The following is a 21,341-nucleotide window of genomic DNA, read 5'->3' as shown; positions in this document are numbered from 1 at the left end:
GTGCTTGTCAATCCCAGACTCACTGCTGTATTTAAAATGGATAACCAATGACCTACTGTATAGCACAGGGAATGCTGCTCAATATTCTGTAACAACCTAATTGGGAAAAGAATTTGAAAAACAATAGATACATGTATATAACTGAATCACTTTGCTGTACACCTGAAACTAACACAACAAGGTTAATCAACTATACTCCAATACAAAATAAAAAGTTAAAAAAAATATCTGGGTGCTGCACACGGCTGCTATGATTCCTGAACCTCATGCTAAAGATTTCAAATGCTGTAAGTTCTCAAAGTGGCTCTTCTTCTCGTATAATCTCTACTCCTTTTTCTTGAATTTAAAAAAATGTGTAATAACCAAGTCTGTGAAAAACTCGTGGATTTTAAATAACAACGACAGCAACAGCAAGTATAACTAATAATAATAGAAACAGTAATTGCAGCTGCTGTGCTGCTTAAGGATGTGCAAAGGCAACAGGCAATCCCCAGCGTTGTCATGTTAACAAGCTGCGACGTTGAGACAGTCACCAGGCTTTGCATAATATCCACCAATGCCTACAGTGTGCTACCGATTCTGTTCATCAAATTTAAACCTCTGAAAAATGACTCAGGGCACCAAAGAGACATAGACTTTCAATAGTCTCGCTAATCATTAAATGTCTTCATTCCAACTGAAGCAGGGAGAGTGAGTGACACATTTTATTATGTCATCATGTTCTGACCCCACAAACCATTCAGTAGTGCTCTACTTTGCTTTAAAAATCCATAAACATCCTAGTATGTGAGTCTCAGATATAGGTTGACGTGAAACATCCCTCTATACATCACATTAGCCATTTTTAGAGCTGGGTCTGCCTTGAGTTCCAGGGTGTAGGTAGGACTTACCTAATCACTTGCCAAGGGTGCTTCAAATCTCTCTCCTTTTAACTTCTTTTAAAATATTTATTATAAAAAATATTTATTATGATATATGTGAATAACAAGTTTCGACTTGGAGTCAAACTGCATGGGTTCACATCCTGACTCCACTGCAAACTACATGATCTCAGGCAAGTCACTTAACCGCTCTCAGCCTCAGTTTCCTCATCTACACAATGGGGATAATAATAGTACCCACCTCACAGATGAGAATTCAATGAGTTAAAACAAGTAGAGTGTTTGATACAGTGCCTGGCACATAGTAAACTTACAATAAATGCTAAATCACATCATTATGATGATCACGGGGAGCATTATTGTTAGGGGAGCAGTTTTCAGGCAATGTATGAGTAAGCCTTTAGCAAAAGGATGCTTTTTCACTTCCCTATGCAGGTGGGTCACTAAAGTTAGGACAGTATCTTAAGCCCTGAGACCTGAATTCCACCTTGCCTGTCAAATCAGCACTTCACATCTTTACTGTCTTCCTCTCGACACAATCTTCTTTTCTTTATGGGAAAAAAAGCCCCCAAATCTCTGAACTGACCTTTATTTAAATCATTACAATATTCATTATGTGGTCTCAAAATTGACCGAACTGAACTGCCCCTGCCCCTGGTGTATATAGCAAGACCTTTAAGCAATCTATTAAAAGTAAAAAAAACAAAAAACAAAAATCACCTGTCATATATTTGGCGTCTATTTTTACTCTCCTTGTTTAGATTTATTCCTTAAAAATGAGGCCTACAATAGAGCAAGAAGTTCTGAATTCAAGGTTGAGGACCCACTGAAATGGTTAAAGCAAATCATACAGGGAAACTTCATCAATTCAGATTTTAGTCAGAGCCTGTGATAATGTACTTAGGGAGAAAACTGACTCTGAGAAACTTTTGTTAAAAATAAGTCTGGGGCTTCCCTGGTGGAGCAGTGGTTGAGAGTCCGCCTGCCGATGCAGGGGACACGGGTTCGTGCCCTGGTCCGGGAAGATCCCACATGCTGCAGAGCGGCTGGGCCCGTGAGCCATGGCAGCTGAGCCTGCGCATCCGGAGCCTGTGCTCCGCAACGGGAGAGGCCGCAACAGTGAGAGGCCCGCTTACAGCAAAAAAAAAAAAAGGCTTCCCTGGTGGTGCAGTGGTTAGGAATCTGCCTGCCAATGCAGGGGACATGGGTTTGAGCCCTGGTCCGGGAGGATCCCACATGCCGCGGAGCAACTAAGCCCGTGGCCACAACTGCTGAGCCTGCGCTCTAGAGCCCGTGAGCCACAACTACTGAAGCCCGCATGCCTAGAGCCCGTGCTCCGCAACAGAAGAGGCCACCTCCATGAGAAGCCTGCGTACTACAGCGAAGAGTGGCCCCTGCTCGCCGTAACTAGAGAAAGCCCGTGCACAGCAACGAAGACCCAAGGCAGCCATAAATAAATAAATAAATAAATTTATTTAAAAAAAAAGTCTGAAAAAGACAGTTTACATTAGAATCCAGATATTGGAGCTACTAAAATTTGGGCAGGTTCAAATTAAAAACAATATATATTCTTTCTTAATGACTCAGAGACATTGTTTTTAAAGATCTGGCTGTAAATGGGAGTGCTAACTATAAACTAAAACTTACCTAACATGAATGTAGATGCAACTAGTTGGAAATATTGCACATCTCTGAAAATAGTAAAATGAAAAAGATATTGTAATCCCAATTTCTAACAATAATAGACTGGCTGGCTATTCTCCAATTCATGATATTTTACTTTTGGGGCTCAGAATGAATTAATATTTTGTAAAGCTTTAAATTTTAAAACTAAACCTGGATATAGCCCGTCTATTAAAGTTCTGTTCCTAACGTGGACTTTCTACAACCTGCCTAAAAATATTTGATGGAAAAGAAGCCTGTTGCCAAAGTCCACATATTTCCCCCATTAAACAGAGGTAAGCCATATCCCCAGAAACCATATTTCAAGCCCACAGGATACTCATGAACTAAAATAATGAATGATAACGTCTCGTTCTCTGCATTAATATTAAAGAAAAGAGAAAACAGACAACTTTATAGCCACTATCAGCCCTCTGGACCATAAATCTCAAGCTTTGAGAATTGCTTCCCAAAAGGGTAGGGAGCGGGGATGAGTTGTGAGAGCGCTTGGAGCCTAGAGATATTTTTTAGCAAGCCAGCAAAGCACTGACACAAATTTCTACATATCTCTGGCTGTGAAAAGTCTCATTTGTGGTGATTTATATTTCCTCATAAAGAACTCTGTAGATAATATAAGCCTGCTGTGAGGCTGTCTGACAACTTTCAAACTGAGAGTTACACGACCGTTCTGTTAAAATAGAGCACGCATAGATGAGTGGGAAAATCTGTAGAAACAGTATTTCTTCTCACAAAAGGCCAAAATACTGTTCTTCCAGCATGCACAATGTTGACAGAGTCACCTTTCACTCTGTGTGCATGCTTCATGGATAATATTTTGGTCATCTATATGAGGAAATACTATTTTTTTCTGAAGACTGACTGCATTTCATGAGTGCATGCTTGTGTTAATTTACCAAAAATGACACTTAGACATCATCACACTGGAGTACAGTTGCCTTAATAAGTTACTAAGGGAAACAGAATCCCACGCTGACAACCCGAAGTCAATGGAGTATAAACACTGTTATTCCAAGTGTCACTGGCATGTTATTTCCATTTCTCCTGGCATCTGCTCTATGTAACACTACACATACACATGATACAGCAGCTCATTAAACTGCTTGCAGTTAAATTAGTACACTACTTGTTTATAAGGCTGAGAATTACCGCTTCCCTGTGAAATTACACAATTAATCAGGTGCGTTTTTTCTCTCAGGGATGCGGCCACTTCTGACATTTAGGGATTAAAAAAGAACAGTCCTTTCATTTGTTTCCACATCAGCATTTAGTCTCAGTGGGGTAAAAGGAAGCAAAAGGTGACATACTTCCTTCCTCCCCCTAAGGAGGTCAGAACTCTACTGTTCCCTCAATCTTGTAATGTAGCATTTTAAACTCTTAAAAGGAACACAGAAATTATTTTGTTTTTGAACTTCTTATCTGAGTGTCTGTCGCAGCCTTTGAAAAATTCGAGCAAAGGGAAGAATTCTTGAGTCTTCTGTTTCTTATGGCTGATACCGTGAATTGCCAGCAAGCCCCAATTATTCAGTAGGTTTTAAGGCTCCCTTTGCAAACTTTAAGAACAGTCCCAAAGTCAAAATCTATTAAGCAGTGATGTTTGCCCCAGTTTCCTTTTTCACAAACCCAGCATTCATTTCTCTGATTGTTTTTAACAGTATCTCATCCTTTAGTCATTTAATAGGGCATGCATTTCTTTTTAAAATTCTCCCTACTTGATCAAATAATACTGCCCAAAATTTTTAAAATGATAAAGTGTTTTAAAATATCCTTTGTTCCTATTAATTGCCTCATCCACCTTTTTTTTTTTTTTTTTTTTTTTTGCAGTATGCCTCCTCCACCTTTGATTTCACTCAGACTGTGAAACACACCAGGTGAAGCATCTGTGCTCTAGCCGTGTCTGAGCTGACGCCCGGCCTTCCCGTTCAGAAGGTTAACAGGGTACCTGGCAATAAACAACCATTTTCATAAGAAAAACCTACAGTTAACACAGAAAAATATCCTGAAGTCTCTAAATATCCTCTTTTATGTCTTTATTTAACCTTCATTTAAGAGCCCTTGAAATCCATTCAAGCTTTCCTGAAAGATGGCAATGGACAACTTGAAACAGACACAATTCTCTAAACTCATTCTTTAAATAAAAAGGTGCATTCTTGCAGGTTCACTAAAGTATATGGAAGTTCACTGGAAGTATATGAAGGGAATAGAATGACTATTTTCAGACAGAAATCTGATATAATCCCAGACAAACATCTAGTGTCTAAGTAGAGAAAAACTGTTTCATTGTTTGTTAAAAATTTTTAAAACTTAAGAAAAACCCTAAATTTTGGTAATTAAGATATACTCTGTATCTGAGCAATTACTATTTGATGTCTGTGACATATTCATTCTTTTCCACTTTAGAAAATATTAAAATTTGTCAATTTCCTAACACTGCCCTTCAACTCCCTTCTCTGTTAATATAAATATGCATCACTCAGTACCATGCTCTGACTCTACATACCAAAAAAATGCAGGAGGTGAATTAGTATTTGACCACAGTCCTGGAAATTTCACTTATAAGCCCCTTGAATCTCAGCTGAAGTATGCGCTAGAACCTTTAATGCTAAAATAAGACTCCAGTAATCAAAAACATTTTTCGATAATAAAAGCAAAATGCACACACACGTTGAAGCAAATATTGAGTTGTTCATTTTAATAAAGTATATTGTACTTACAGGTCACCTCCCCTGCAAGAGTAAAAGACTACGAAAGATGAAAAAGATTACCTCCTGCTTTGATAAATATGCTGTTTTGACACTCTTCTATTTCAATAAGAACAACTCAGAAAAAAGGCAGATTCATGTGAACTGTCAAGACCAAAATAATTCTTAATGTAGATTACTAAAGTAAGCTGCTGAAAAACCAGACATCTAAAGGGGGATGAAGACTTCCTTAGGCATATGTAAAACTGGCATAATATTCCTTCACAGTATAGGGCATGGGCTTAAAACGTGAATTTTTTTTTTTTTTTTTTTTTTTTTTTTTGCGGTACGCAGGCCTCTCCCGTTGCGGAGCACAGGCTCCGGACGCGCAGGCTCAGCGGCCATGGCTCACGGGCCCAGCCGCTCCGCGGCATGTGGGATCTTCCCGGACCGGGGCATGAACCCGTGTCCCCTGCATCGGCAGGCGGACTGTCAACCACTGCGCCACCAGGGAAGCCCAAAACGTGAATTTTTATGAGGCATTTATTAGGATCTCTTTTACTGAACTAAAATATCAATCAGGGCTATTCAAGATGCCTTAACTTCAAAGGGTGCAAAATTTTGGGGATGTCGATTATTGAAGTTATCTTTTTGGTAGTCAATTGGTCCTTTAAAAATATTTCTTTAATTGAGCCTTGGAAATAAGAAAGATTGTGATAATAAACTATTATTATATACCCATTTTACCGATGAAGAAAGTGAGGCTTGGTGAGGTTAAGTTACCCAAAGTCACCTAGCTATTAAGAGTATAGATGAGGGATTTGAACCCAAAGGTGCTTTCACCAGAGTCTGTGCCTTTTTTTTTTTTTTTTAACCATGATCCACTCTCTCCTTTGATGCAATGTATCCCACTCTTCTTTGATATAATCCCCAGCATATGATCAAAAAATGTTACTAAGAAACTAGGGAACTGCTGCAGTGGGTGCAGCACAACCTAATGCTTCTAATTTATCTGCTTGTCTCAAACAGTATCATCTAAGAAAAATTTTAATTGCTTTTTCTATTTGGTTTACTATTACAGTATTTATTCATTCAACAAATACTGAACAATTCTTCTATGTGCTGTTTTCTACTACTTTTTTCACTTAAAATATACTGTTTTATTTTTTTTTAAAGGGCTTCAAACGCTTGGCTTTTTATTTGTTTACTTATTTATTTTTGGCTGTGTTGGGTCTTCATTTCTGTGCGAGGGCTTTCTCTAGTTGTGGCAAGCGGGGGCCACTCTTCATCGCGGTGCGCGAGCCTCTCACTATCGCGGCCTCTCTCGTTGTGGAGCACAGGCTCCAGATGCACAGGCTCAGTAGTTGTGGCTCACGGGCCTAGTTGCTCCGCAGCATGTGGGATCTTCCCAGACCAGGGCCTGAACCCGAGTACCCTGCATTAGCAGGCAGATTCTCAACCACTGCGCCACCAGGGAAGCCCAAAATATACAGTTTTAAATCAACATTATGGTTAAGCAGATTTTCCACATTATAGAGAGCTTGCCTGATTTTAGAAACACTTGTGTGAGAAACTGCACTCTGAGTTCCAAACAACTCACCTGCAAATAAGCTTTTGGAACATATCCCGTTGGCAAGTGAAGCACTTTCTTTATATTAGTATTCTCCGGATTTACTGAATATTCTTACACTTCTTAAAGGATGCTCAGTAACCATCTTATACAATCAAATGGTTTCTGAAGCTGATCTTGATCATTTCAATAAGATATCTCTTCAGAATTAGGTTTCTTATTTTGTCAGTTTTAAAAAACTGTGTAGTAGATATTAAAATTACTTCACAGTTTAAGACTGTAAATTTTTATTAAAGTACACAAAGCAGAGAATTAGCAGTTAACCACATACATTCAAGTATGCACTGAAGAATGATGCCCGCAGAAACATAAACTGTCCTCATGATTTTCTAATTTAAAAAAATATGTATACCAAAAAGACTGGAGCAGAAAGCTTCAGCTCCTTGAAAGTTTTCATTGATGAGATTTTTTAGGATTCTAACTTCAAGGAAATGGACATTTTCCAGCTCCATACTTACATCACCATGTCAATTATGAAGGAGTAAAACTAAAGCATCATGGGTATTCAAGTTTACTTGCCAATAAGCTTAGGAAGAGTATTCCCTAATAATCTCCCAGAAACTCCTGGATTCCATCTGAGCACTATGACTATAAACTATCTTTATTCCGAGTATCTTCTTTTGAAGGAGATCAGCTAAACCTTAGATGTGGCAAACGCTAGAAGAATTCTCTGCCTTTTTAGTATCATTTTAAGAAAATGACATCTATCTTCCTTATTGTAGGTCTCTCATTAAAAATCACTCGTTTCCTGAATCGAGTGTGCAATCATAATTCAGTCTGGATGCTGAATATTCAGTGGATTTAAGAAGAATTTCTTTGAAAGTACAACTTTTCTGAAGTTATTGTATTAAAAAGGTCAACCATCTGGGAAGATACAGCTGAGATGGAAGAGTATCCTTTGGAGAGCTGAAAATGTAAAAATGTGTTCAAAATGTATCTTGCACTACCTGATTTGGGGTTCCAGTAGAGTTTATCAAGTAATATTCTCTAAACAGTAGGGCTAATAATTTCTAATCTTTTTTAATACAAAATATATTGTTTCTTTTTAAGCATATAAGACCTAGGACCTTATCTCTTCACTTCCTTTTAGTTGTTTACTCACTTAATTTCTTCTCAGACTAGCTACATACTTCTTGTTTGTGTGAACTTTTTTCAAGTTACCTAACTTTTCTGTGCCTCAGTTTCTCCACCTGTAAAATGGGAAATAAGAACAGTACCTCACAGTGCTGTTTTGAGAACAGTAGGGTATTTAGAACAGTGCCTGGAACAGAGTGAGTGCCACATAAACACTAGTGAGCCTTATTTATTGGTCATCTACTACATGCCAAACAATATGATGGAGGGCATAGAGCAGAAATAGCCATGAACAAACCACCATAAATATATAATGTGCTTAACTGCTTGAGCGAAAATAAAGCAGAGTTAAGAGTGTAGAGAATGGTACGGATATTATCTTTATATAGGGAGGTCAGAAGAGCCTCTCAGATAAAGACATTTTTTTGGCCCAACCTAAAGCAAGTGAGAGCAAGGGATGTGGATACCTGGGCCAATGAGAACCTCAGGCAGAGAGAAGATAAAGAACCAAGGCCTTGATGTCAGGGGGCACTGGGCAGGTGTGATGAACAAGGAGGACAGGGTGGCCGGAAGGAATAGAGACAATAGGCAGAGATGGTAGGAGGAGAAGTCCAAGAGACCGAGGGTGGGGAGGAGAAGAGGACATGTCTCAGAGGACCTTGTTTGCCAGGTTAGAGACTCTGGATTTTGTCTTGGTGAGACAAGAAGTCTCTGGAGGGCTTTGACGGAGCAGTGACGTGAGGAGGGGAAACAGATAGGAGCCTGCCGCGCTAGTGAAGACAATGGATGATGGTGGCGTGGATCAGGTGGCCAACGCAGAACTAGTTCAATAATTCTAATATGCTGCTCCACTCTCCATTTTCCTTAAAAATATCCCTGTAACTGGCATTTATTGAACATCTACTGAGTAAGGCTTTGGGCTGGGCCATTTTACAGATGTTACTCTACCCTAGTGTACGGACCCTATGATAAAATATATTAAAGCTCCAAGAAAGTTTGAAATCATCTATTGCAACCTCATTATTTTACAGATGTGGAAATAGAAACCCAGAGAGATTAGATGATTTATCCAAAATCATATACCTCGTTAGGTCAAGAGAAGGGCCCAGGGCTCAGTTTTCCTTACTTTACAGAAGAGGACATTCAAAATCAGCAGTTGTACTAACTTACAAAGATAACATATGGCGCCCTCTTTTATTCCCCTTTGCCTCTTCTGATTTAAAAATAACGACACAAAACTTCTTTCACACGTGTCCTCTTTAGGTTAATGTTTATGAGAATCATTTCTAAAATGAGCATTTTTGAAGTTTGTAAAATAACTCTTTGCCTTAGGAAGTCTATATAAATGACTATTGCCATAATCTATTGACGGGCAGTTCTGCAAATCTATCACTGGTAGAAAAACCACCGACCTTCTCTAGTTATTTTAGTATGCCAATCTCTTACCAAAATAACTCCTGTAGATTAAAAACAGTATCTGTCAGATTGAGAGGATGGGCTCAGTCTGCCTGACCGATAATCGGCGATTCCAACAACTTAGTACACTGCCTGTTCCCAAGGAAAGGAAGACATGGCATAGAGTCGTTCTTGAGACAAATAAAGGATCTAGAATCGTGAACGGTATTTTATTTTTAATGTAAACAGGAAACTTCATGAGATATTTCCAACTACTGTATTTTCTTAATTTCGTATAACTTGGAGAAATTAAGAAGGAAATAAAGCTCGTTGAAGATAAAGCAGAACTCGATAAGAACACTCCGATTTGTGTCCTGAGTCTAAGTGATGAGGTGGACTTCCTGTTATGAACTATTCCTCTTCCCTTCCCCCCCAATTCAAGCTTGTATCTGACTTTCGGTCCTCTGCAGTCACCCCTGAGCTTAAGCCTTCCTCCGGCACCTTGAAGCAGGACCGTCAAAAGGCTATAGCTTTCATTTTTCTCTTGGAAAACTTGGAAGAGATTTTAAGGCCTTGAGGAGCTGAAATATACCCCTGGCCTAGTAAGGACATTTTATAAAACTGACAAGTGGGCAGTCAGGCTGGCTCCTGAGATCAGCAGTAGGGCTCCATGTAATGTAATGAGTGCGAAAAGAGCCATTTCCCAATCATCTTGTTCATTCCACGCACATTAGGAAAGAGGAAAATTCAACTGAGGGCCAATTCTCCCCTAAGAATCCTTTAGTTTAATTATGACCACAGTATCTGAAATGTCTGTAAGGTGTCCACTCTCAGCAGTGAAAGGAAGAGAGGAAACCCTTTCCCTACTAAAAAGACAGGGAAGGATGCTCTTATGGTTCTAAAACATGATTGAAAATTCAATTTAACCGATGACCAGGCCACTGCGCTTCTTGTAAATGAACATCTTTTTGCTGCTAATTTTGTGCTATTTTACTTTTCATTAAAAGAAGTAATTCAGGTTAAACTCAGCTGAACAGCAAAAAGCTCTTGGTATTTTGAAGCATTTTGAACAATTACTTTGACAGGAGCCCTTGACAGTTAAATGACTCCGTTAAATGAATGTTACAGAAGACACATAATGATTTTTAGTGAAATATTGAATTTAACCACAAATGAGGAAAAACCAGTCATAAGCACTATGGGTGTATTTGAATAATAACATCTTGCTTATGAACCTCAATGGATTCTATAATTTCTAATAATCATGCAATCAACTAGTTAGCTGGTGAGTATGTTTCCCATCTTAGTGCCCTCTATTCATTTTTGCGTTTTGCTTTTGTTGCTGTTTTTTAATCTGAGAAACCATGTGAAAATTTTGAAACTGGCAATAATTTCCTCTTACATCAGTATGATATTTTAGACTTAGGCAATTAATGAGTCTCTGTCTCACAGCTGAAGTCTTCCTTTTTCCTTTTCCTCCTCTGCTGAATGAGATTCTTTGACAAAGTAAAAATCAGCAAAAGGCAAGAGCCTGCTGCCTGAGAACATGTGAATTCACTGTATGCTAGTGTTTCCCCCAACCACGGGACTCAATATTCCTTTTCTTATTTTATGGATCGAACGTGAGATACTATCAAGACTTTTACACGTTTTTTCATGACTAATGACTGAAATATGTACTGAAATAATAAAACGGGTGCTGTTCAATTTCCTTTCTAAATTCAATTCCAATATAAGCAAGAGTGCCCTTGTGATGGGGAAATCCGGCTTATTAGAAAACTCTGTTTTCTGGAGAAGAGGAGGAGCTAGAAATCCTTGTAGACTTAAAACATGTGGGTGAGGAGAGGTAGGGTGAGGAGACACTGGGATTGAAGAAATGAATCAGAAAACCAGGAACGCTCTTTATCTCGTTTGCCTGGCAGGCGACGAGCAAGCAGCCCAGCACCCTGGGAGGCTCTGCGCTTCCTGATTCTTCCAAGCAGGTGAGGTCCAACCTCCCCTACGTTCCCACGGCTCCCTGCACGCAGGCTCCCTGCACTCAGCGGCATTCAGCAACTGTCTATTTCCACTTTCACTGCCTACTTAAATGTCTGCTCCCCACTAGACAGTCACTCCTTGAGGACAGGGAGTGTTTTTTCATTTTTGCATCCCCCAAATTTCTGAGCCATGATAAGCTGGTCAGTAAATGTACTTTTTTTTTTTTTTTTTTTTTTTTAGTAAATGTACTTTTGAACAAAGTACTTTTAACATTTAACTCCTTCAGCTGACAGTCAAAACACGTAGGAAAGGCCAGATAGCTTAACTATCTGATACTAGTTAAAGGCAAGTCCAGATACACAGCAAGCTGCCTAAATTAGGTATTTCCTATAACCCTGCTAACTCAAGTGTGGTCCATAGACCAGCAGCAGTGGCATCACCGGGGAGCTTTCCAAATACCACATCTCGGGCCCCACCCCAGGCCCCCTGAATCAGAATCTGCATTATAACAAGATCCCCAGGTGACCTGTGCACAGTGAAGCTTGAGAAGCATTTACCTAGGATACATGACCAGTATGATGCCTGAAGAAGTGATGGTGTGTAAGATGGAGAAAAAACCAAGATACTTCTTCACGCTCTTGCCTGTTTAAAGACACAGCTGCTCTTAATAATTGTCTTTTCTCCTTGGTGCAAAGAGAGTATTTATCATCAGCTTGCTGACATTTGCAGGAGTTTTGGCTTTCTCCAACTGAAAATGTGGATGATTGAAAGGATATTGCTGACACCTGAATGAGAAATCCAATGACTCCAAGCTATGTAAATTTAATTATTTCCTTTAATTCTTTTTTCAGGAATCTCTTTTTCTTTTCCTGAGCTTTGGTAGCAATTTTCATTTAAAAGAAATAAAAGTCAGCAGTGGTTCACTGAACAGGCTGACACGCGATTTCATAGGGGGAGAGGCGCTGTGTGTTTAATCTAATTTGTGCTCTCAGTTCCCAGCTAATGTATCTAGGGATCCTGATGTATGCATGCACAAGGAGACATCTATAATGCAGAGTCCAGCACTCTGCAGTTCTCTGAAGCACGGCTAAAAAATCAGTCTGGGTTCTTGCAGCTGCCCTACGACATGATAAATCTCTGTATACTCACAGATGTAGAAATATTCCCGGCCTGGTCTGAATTCAAATCCTAGGGAAAAGGGTGTGAAGAGCTGGAATTTTTCAGAGAACTTCAGTGGTCCATTTGGAGAGTGAGGCCGGTTACATTCCCATCTCTTGAACCCTTTGGAAGTATGGTCGCAGGCACTGTAGCCATCAAAGTTCACCATGTAGAGGACATAACGCTCAGTCTTATCTTCTGGGACTGAGTCCTCATAGTGAGGGCAGAACACATCCAGGTAGTCATTGATACAGACGTCAATGTGGTAGTCACCCCTCTGAAATCTGTTGGAAGAAGAAAAAGATAGGATTATTCATAGAGGAAGGGCTTCCTGCTTGGAATCAGTGGTTGAACCCATTAATAACGCTCAGGCTAAAGATTTATTATAGTAAGTTTTTATTTGGCGCCATACGATTTGAGGCATGGTTTGAATTGTTGCTGTTCCAAATCTAAATAACAGCATGCCATTTTACAGAGGAATCCTATTACCGTTGTTTCAAGGTACCCTACCAATGGAGCGCTTCACTTTCATTTTAAGTATTAAAGGTACTGATTTGCTGTTTTCCTTCCATTGTTAAAATCAGAGTTTTCATATTTCTAAAATAGTGTTTCATTTAATAAATGTTTTTGAATAAATGAGTAAGAAATTTAAAGAATAGGTGAATTGTTTTTGTTATAACTGAGCCCATTCTTAATTTCCTATGCAACTGTGGACAATTAGAGTGATAAAACTGAGAGAATTAGAATCATAAAATTTAAAAGTTGAAAAGAAAACTCCTAGAACAACACTTCCACTTTAGAGGAAAATAAAACCCGAAGGCATCATGATGAAGCAATGAGCCACTGAGCCAGACCTGGAACCAAGACTTAGAATCCTAGTTAGGTGTTTCCCTTAGTAAATCTGCTTTTGTCACAAACTCGTTTTAGCCAATCTCTGTTTTGATGCCCTCGCCCTTTCCCTATTAAATTGAAACCATCTAGGTCGAATGACTTTTCTGCCCATTTCTTTCACTTTCATAGGTGGTGTTCTAGGGCTGGACTGAGGAGTAGAGAAAGTAAGAAGTCAGATGAAAACAGCAAAACCACAGCCACTTCATCCTGAAAGAGTTAAAATGGGTGCACACAAACACACCACTGCCCACATCACAGTGTCTGCTTCAATGCTTATCTTAAAAAAGTTTTGCTTATTTGTTTTAACTAATGTGCCTTTCCCCATCAACTGAACAGTTTTTCCCAGGACCCAGTGGTGTGTGAAACAGGAATTGTCATGTACACAACTTTCTAAAATCAGAGTGGAAAAGCCTACAAAACCCCTTTGTTTTTAGCTGGTGAGGAAATTCTTCTCTGAGCCCTTAGGAGGGTCATCACAAAACTACGTCACTGCTGAAATACAATGCCCGTAAAGTCATAAAATCTTCAAGTCAGACAGTCTCAGGGAGAACACTTCCCAGTGACGGTGAGCTAGTCTATTCTATCTTTGGACATCTCTAAATGTTAGCAAGTTTCTTCTTATATTGAGCATAAATCCACTTCTGTGTAATTTCCATCCAGTGATCCTACTTCTGCTGCCTGAAATTACAAAGAGCAAATCTAACTCCTCTTCCACCAGGTAGTACATAAAACATTCGGAGCTGTCAGCTGTATCTCTCTCTGTATCCTCCTTTCTCCAGACTTGAAAATCCTGATTCCTTTGGTTATTTCTGGTATAGTTTCCAGACTCCTCATCATACTACTATTTTGACCCTCTTCACATCTTCTAGTTTCCCAGTGTTCTCCTTAAAATGCAGCACCCACATATAACAAGGACCTCTGACAGGTTGTTGTGAATACTACCTTTGCTCCGGATCCTAAATATTCATTGACAAAGTCGAGATTCCCTTCTGAAATACACCGTGGTAAAAGTGGAAGGGCTACTTATTTTGAGTGAGTAGAACTAGATCTGCTGCTGGTTGAGTAGGAGAGTCATAAGCCATCCTGAGCCTCAGTTTCCTCACATGTTAAGTAGAATAATAATGAGAATCTTCCTTGCTGACCTCACACAGCTGCTTCAAGCCTCAGGTGAGGAAATGTATGAAAAGCACACGTGAATATAAAGCACTGTTACTATTAACAGGATATATTAAAATGGGTAAGTAACAAAGTATTACTTTTTAAACAATGGCAGTAAGAGCATACAACAGAAATAAAAATAATCCCCAGGTTTCCCTTTTTAAAAATCCCAGAAGAAAGGAAATCATATAAGAATCCTAAATTCTGTCCGTCCTCAAATATCAAATGATCCCCAGAAACTCCACTTGCTCTGTGCTTTGGAAAAGCAGCATGTTGATTTATGCAAGAGAAATAAGGAAAGATGATCAGATCACTTCTCGGTTAGATCTCAAAATACATAACCATTTTTAAAAACAAGAAAACCCTCAGAAGTATTTATTTCTTTATATCTACAGTGATGACGAAACCAGGTTTTCTTCTTCTTCATTACTGGCAGACAACGATTTGTCAAGATACAAGGAAAGCCTGTGTTGCTCTTAAAAGGTTTTTGCACATCAAGGTAACATCACTGCCAAAGTACGAAGAAAAGACACTGCAACGTTCAGATAAAAGGGTGCTGGGATGTGAATCATCAGCACTCAGAGTAGGCTGACAGTTCTGGCTGAGAGCCAGACAAGAGCTGCAGCAGAAGGCGATGCCCAGATGCACTTTATATTATTATATTATTATTATAGATTTTAAAGACATTCAAGGGGGAAGTTTTTCCTTTCCCTAAGTGTCACTCATCTTAGCTTCTACTGGCACTGGACACTGCTTAAAAGTGAAAATTAAGAAAACTGCCACTGTCTGGACCCATGCGGTTATTGCTTTATTCTACAAATTGTCATGGTTTTCTGGTGCCTCAAGTTTAGCTACCCTTTTTCTACACGTTTATCCCTGTTAATTCTGCTATAATTTTAATAAAGCAAAGCATGAGACCGAAGAGCCATTTTACATTGGGTTGAGCAGTTATCCTTTTCTGGTGACAATTTACTTTGTGTGGGGTGTTAGGTGAATCACTGTGGAGCCAATTTTAAACATGAGATTGTCCCAGCAATTAAGGCTTATACCCTTCTACGCACACGACAAAGAAATGATTATCATTTACCATAGAATCAACTTACACTTCTGTTTCAGATATTCAATTTGCATAAATTATTTTACTAATGTAAATTTCAAAAAAAAAATGGACAATGTGAACATAAAAACAGTGACCAATTGGAACTCATAAAAGGCATCTGTATAATGTAGCTACGTACAATCCAAAGAAAGGTTGAGAGTTAGATAGACTAAGACTACCCCAAATTATGCTCTTTGACTACGGAGTCACACTGAATCATTCTTTTCTGGCCTTACTGTGAAGAAGCACATATGTATGGCTAATATTATTGAGTGGTTATTATGTTACATTCATTATCTCAATTTAATCTCCATCACAACGCCACAGAATAGACACAATTAGTACACCCAGTCAGAGATGAGGAAACTGAGATTAAGAAGTCAAGCAACGTGCCCGGTGTGACAGGAATAATAAAAGGTGGAGGCAGAATTCAAACCCAAGCAGTCTGACCTCAGAAATGAGATTTAATTGCTAAAGTCAAGTTCTTAGGTCCACTCTGTATTTCGCCAGAGGGATGATTCTCATTCTTTTTTTTTTTTTTTTTTTTTTTTTTTTTTTTTTTTGCAGTACAGGGGCCTCTCACTGCTGTGGCCTCTCCCGTTGCGGAGCACAGGCTCCGGACGCAGGCTCAGCGGCCATGGCTCACGGGCCCAGCCTCTCTGCGGGATGTGGGATCTTCCCGGACCGGGCCACGAACCCGTGTCCCCTGCATCGGCAGGCGGACTCTCAACCACTGTGCCACCAGGGAAGCCCCTAATTCTCGATGGGGTTTCAGTTCTTTCCTACATTCACTGATGCAACAAATATTCGCCATGTCCAGGATCTGCCACTTTATGGCTTTACATCTGTTGTCACATGAAATCCTTATTGGGTAGTTATAATTAGTTTCATTATACCAATGAGAAAATGACATTCAGAGAAGTTGTTATCCACTTAGTTCGATTTTTTTCCACAGGAAAGCAGCAGCAGAGGTAGGATTTCAACCCCAGTCTGATGGCTTCTGAAGCATATATACTTTCGTCCTAATCATAATGGCTCAAAGCTTTACTGACTGTAATTCCCCTCATCCTGTTTACACTGATCTTCTAGGAAAGTTCTGCTGCAAGGGGTCCTGGCCCTTCTCTCTTCCTCACTAGGTTGATCCTAAGCTCCTGCACTGAAAGCGGAAGGGCGCATCAACATCTGAATAAGCCTCAGATCACAGGGTTAGCTCCTGACTCATGCACATCATTCCAACCTTTCACAGGATAAAGTGCTGTTAGGCTCCGTAGCCATTCACAAGAAGGGAACTTTTTTTTTTTTCCATCAGGAAACTTTTATGAGCTTTAGTTCGTATTAAATGAGCAAATTCACCTCTAGGAAGAATGATTCCACATGCCAATATTTACAGATTTCATGGGTAGCCCGCCACTGCTTTGACACATTTGTAAATTTCTGGGAAATTTTCTTATAAATGTCTCTTCTTTACTCCTAATCTTTAATTCCATCTATTGTATCTGTGGTTCTCTACCTCTCTGAAACCACTGCATATTATGAACTGTAGGAATTTCTGGCTGCATACCAACACGCCAACAATAATTACAATACAATCTCTACTAAATTATCACAGTGGTTTACGACGTAAAAGCAGGCATGGTTGCCACACTTAGAAAAGTGACTGTGTTTGAGTAAAATGATTACCGCTCTGCCTGTGTTCTCACAATACAAGCCCCAAGTGCCAGGAAACATCTCATATGCATACAGTGATGGCCCTTGTCCTCCACTGGGTTGCGTGGTTGCATGCCACATCATCAAAATGTGGCAGCAGGCTGGTTGAGAATGTCATATATATTGTGAAAGGGTCATTTTAATTAATTAAGAAGAATAAAATTCAGTACAGCAACTAGTTCTTTGTAATCAATTCAACTACTAAAAATGAATTATGCACTTTATGATTGTTTTGATGACCCAGAGGCTGCCTGTAGGGTTGGATAGAAAATACAGTTTGGGGCTACTGATAGCAAAAATAACAACTAAAGGTGAGATTTGAGCTACAAAGTCTCTATGCAGACATGTGTTTTTGTCTTAGTTTGTCTTCAGTGTTTACCTGATGACATTCCACAGCTAAATACAGTTTTTATTATAAATTTAAACTACTATTAATATCTCTCTCTTTATATAGCCTGTCTGGAGAAAGTGAATCATGGATTAAGTATTGGAATTCAAGTGAAATCAAGATGACAGAGGTGAAGTAAGAGTTGACAGGCTGTCTGGGACTTCCCTGGTGGCACAGTGGTTAAGAATCCACCTGCCAATGCAGGGGACACGGGCTTGAGCCCTGGTTGGGGAAGATCCCACATGCCACGGAGCAACTAAGCCCGTGCACCACAACTACTGAGCCTGCGTGCCACAACTACTGAGCCCACGCGCCACAACTACTGAGCCCGTGTGCCGCAACTACTGAGCCTGCGAGCCACAACTACTGAGGCCACGTGCCGCAACCACTGAAGCCCGTGCACCACAAGAGAAGCCACTGCACCGAGAAGCCTGCGCACCGCAACAAAGGGTAGCACCCGCTCGCCGCAACTGGAGAAAGCCCGTGGGCAGCAACGAAGACCCAAGGCAGCCAGAAATAAATAAATAAATTTATTTAAAAAAAAAGAGTTGACAGACTGTCCTTGCATTTAGTTATCAACAATGTGCCCCCAAGTTTCTACTGAGACAGGGACCAAAACATTGTTTCATGACCATAGTTAACCTGATCTGTAGGACTCTGCTCCTAACTAACTAATTTATTTTCAAACTTGGGTCGCTCCACTGGGGACATCTAGTACTTGAACACTCCAGTCCTTGACCTCAAGTGGAAGTTCTCTACTCTGACCTCGGTTCCTCTTTGCTTTGGCAAGGAGACATCACCTAGCTTTCTTTCTCAATGGATAGTTTTTCACGTCATTGACCTTACTTCCTCCTCTATCACCATATGGTCTCGTGGTGTGGAGACTGACAGCTGGGAGGTCGAGTTCACAGGACACACAGGCAGTGCCCTGGGTTCAGGCTGCAGAGAAGCAGCACCATCATCATCATCCTTCTCTGAGTTCATCTTTAGCCACTTTTCTCTGCAGTGTTCCTCCTCTCATTCCATTCCTCATTTGCTAAAGCCAAAATGCGTTTCATTTTAGTAGCTGGAAAAGGAAGGGTACGGTTGCATATTTAAAACGTTCTAAATTGGCCTTCAGCATATGTTGCTGGCACAGCAGAGAGCCTGCTTCCAGGGAAATATGTACTGAGGTATTTTATCAAGCAGCTCCTGAGTGAAGTTTCTTTACTCCATAAATAGAGAAACAGCGTTACTGAAAGGAGACACTGCTTATTAGAGGTTAAGAAGCTGTGAGGCACTTTTATCCCCCTTTCATGTAATGTTTTAAAGGACTCAGTGATGAAAATGCTATTCCCCATGAACTGGATAGTTGATTATTACATTTTAAATGTATTTTAATCTGTCAAGGAGGTGATTGTTTTAATATTCCTATTTGAACAGAACTACACTGTCACGTCTTTAATTACAAGGCAACTTATTATATTACATTCTGAAATTGAAATGTAAAAGAAGGATATGATTTATGGTCAAAGATTAAGCAAATTTATCAGCTCAGGGTTCCTCCCAAATTTTAAACTAAATCTCAAGTGAATATGTCTTGACAGCACAGTCTTTCAATTCTACTATAGATTTAAAGGCTAATTTCAGAATAAGATGTCTTTTTAACCAGAAGAATTTCTCATTTGTCCTGAAGGGCCTAATGGGCCCAGCAACAGACACAGGATTTGTTTTATAAATACGTTTTGGGAGGTGATGGGCAGGATGGCAGTCTCTGTTGCGTTGCATAACACGTCTCTTCTTGTCTCCTTCTGTTACTCCTTTCAGCACAGAATGCAAGCCTTATGGCTTTCGGATCCTAAATCTGAAGATGCTCTTTTTTTTTTTCCAGCAGAGGTTAAAGCGAGAAATACAAACAGCAAATCAAACTTGGGGTAGATAAATCATATTAGCATCAGTGGGGGATGAAGAAAGACTTGTTTTGCTGATTTGAAATGTTCCCTCTCTCTCACAGGCTGAAATATGCCAACCTTTCAAATATATTGGTCATTGACCTTTGTTTCCAGTTCTGAGACAGAGTTATAGACAGTTTCACTGTTCCCAGGCCAGTTGTTAAGGCTGAATGAGGTATAGTACATGATGACCGAAACCCACCATTCCAGGCAGCCCAATCCAGCTCTTCCAGGCTCTAGAACATACCAAGAACAACTAAAATTCCCATAAAAGTGAAGATTTACAAGTGTAAAAAGAACCTACTCAAGGATGAATTTCAGAGATATTTCTTACACATTCTTTTGCAGTTGAAAGGCTGTAGGCTACAACACACACTTTCATTCAACGAAGCACATGATACTGAGAAAACATTTAGAACCCGGAGTTGGTGCTCTGCTTATCCATTAAGGAAAATTAGAATAAAGTTCTTATACATGCAAGTTGGAAGAAAGGAAATAAACGTTGTAGTAATCCCAAATTCTGCAGCATGAGAGCTTTGTCTTCAATTTAATAACTGTTGGTGATGAGAATAAGATGTAATTTACTTAGCCAGATATTTAGAATTTATTAGTGGTCTAGTATACTAACCTGTCCCTTTTTTTCTGTGTGTGTGTGTGTGTGTGTGTGTGTGTGTGTGCTTTAAAAGCAAGTGGTTTAAAAATTCCTCCATTAACATTAATTACTCATCTCAGATAGATGGATACAAATCTCAAATACCTTGCGTTATTGCTTTTCTAGTTCAAGTCACATCAGGCTGAATGACTTTTTAAAATTGATATCTCCCAGGAGGAGTACCTGTTTCAAATACAGGGTCCACAAAATGTTCTCTCCTCCAGTGTTTTAACTCATTTGGAGTTTGTTTTATTAGCCTGACTGAGGAGCTCCAAAGGAAACAAAGCATTAAATTGGCAGAGCCTAAACAAGACTTTCCTTCAGGAAGGGACCCGGAGCTTTGGGTGACAGTCTAATTGCTTCTAAGCCCCCAAAGAGGCCTCGGGCTTGGGGTAAGAATGTGTCAACGTCAACAGGCTAAATCAGCCAAAGAAGTAAGCAGGCAGAGTTCCACACACCCGACACATCGCAGACCACTGCAAATGGTTTTCGAAAAGGGATTAAAATAAAATAAAGAATTATTGTCTGGCAGTCAGTGTATGGCCTCACAGAGGTCACTTCCACAAGGCAAAACAGGCTCCTTCTTGACTCCTGCTGGCCAGGAGCTTCCTGACGAAGCTGCCCTTCATGCCCTAAGTTATCCAGAGTCTTACATCATGTCAAGCATATGGAACAGAGCAGCTGAAACACACACACAGATCCAAAAGCAGATGCGGGAAATCACTGACCTGGTTATCCAGCCACTGTCCTAGGAGAACAGGATTCAACAAACTGATTCTGTTCTGAGGATGCAGGAGGTGGGGAGTCAGTCAAACAAACAGGCCACCTGCCAAACTGCTTACATACGTGTAGCCCTTTTGTATCCTACGAGGATGGAGTTACCCAGCAGAATTTCAGGTTATTCCTAGTTTCAAAATTAAGAACAATAACCAAAGAGAGGGCTTCCCCGGTGGCGCAGTGGTTGAGAGTCCGCCCGCTGACTCAGGGGACACGGGTTCGTGCCCCGGTCCGGCAAGATCCCACATGCCGCGGAGCGGCG

General features: G+C 40.0%; 1 protein-coding gene across 2 annotated transcripts in view; it reads right to left on the bottom strand.

Annotated features, from left to right (window-relative positions):
- Positions 1 to 21,341, bottom strand: part of EFNA5 (ephrin A5) — a gene marked incomplete at its 5' end in the record, with an annotated part of 274,792 nt that overhangs the window by 31,984 nt on the left and 221,467 nt on the right. For both annotated transcript variants that reach the window (XM_082836307.1, XM_082836308.1), the window contains one exon: positions 12,468 to 12,760. In XM_082836307.1, the coding sequence (XP_082692433.1) occupies positions 12,468 to 12,760 (293 nt within the window). The remainder of the gene's footprint in view (positions 1 to 12,467; positions 12,761 to 21,341) is intronic.

The sequence above is a fragment of the Leucopleurus acutus genome (genome assembly GCF_964270905.1).
Source record: "Leucopleurus acutus genome assembly, chromosome: 3".
Classification (NCBI taxonomy): domain Eukaryota; kingdom Metazoa; phylum Chordata; class Mammalia; order Artiodactyla; family Delphinidae; genus Leucopleurus; species Leucopleurus acutus.
This window is presented reverse-complemented; position numbering and strand designations above follow the sequence as displayed.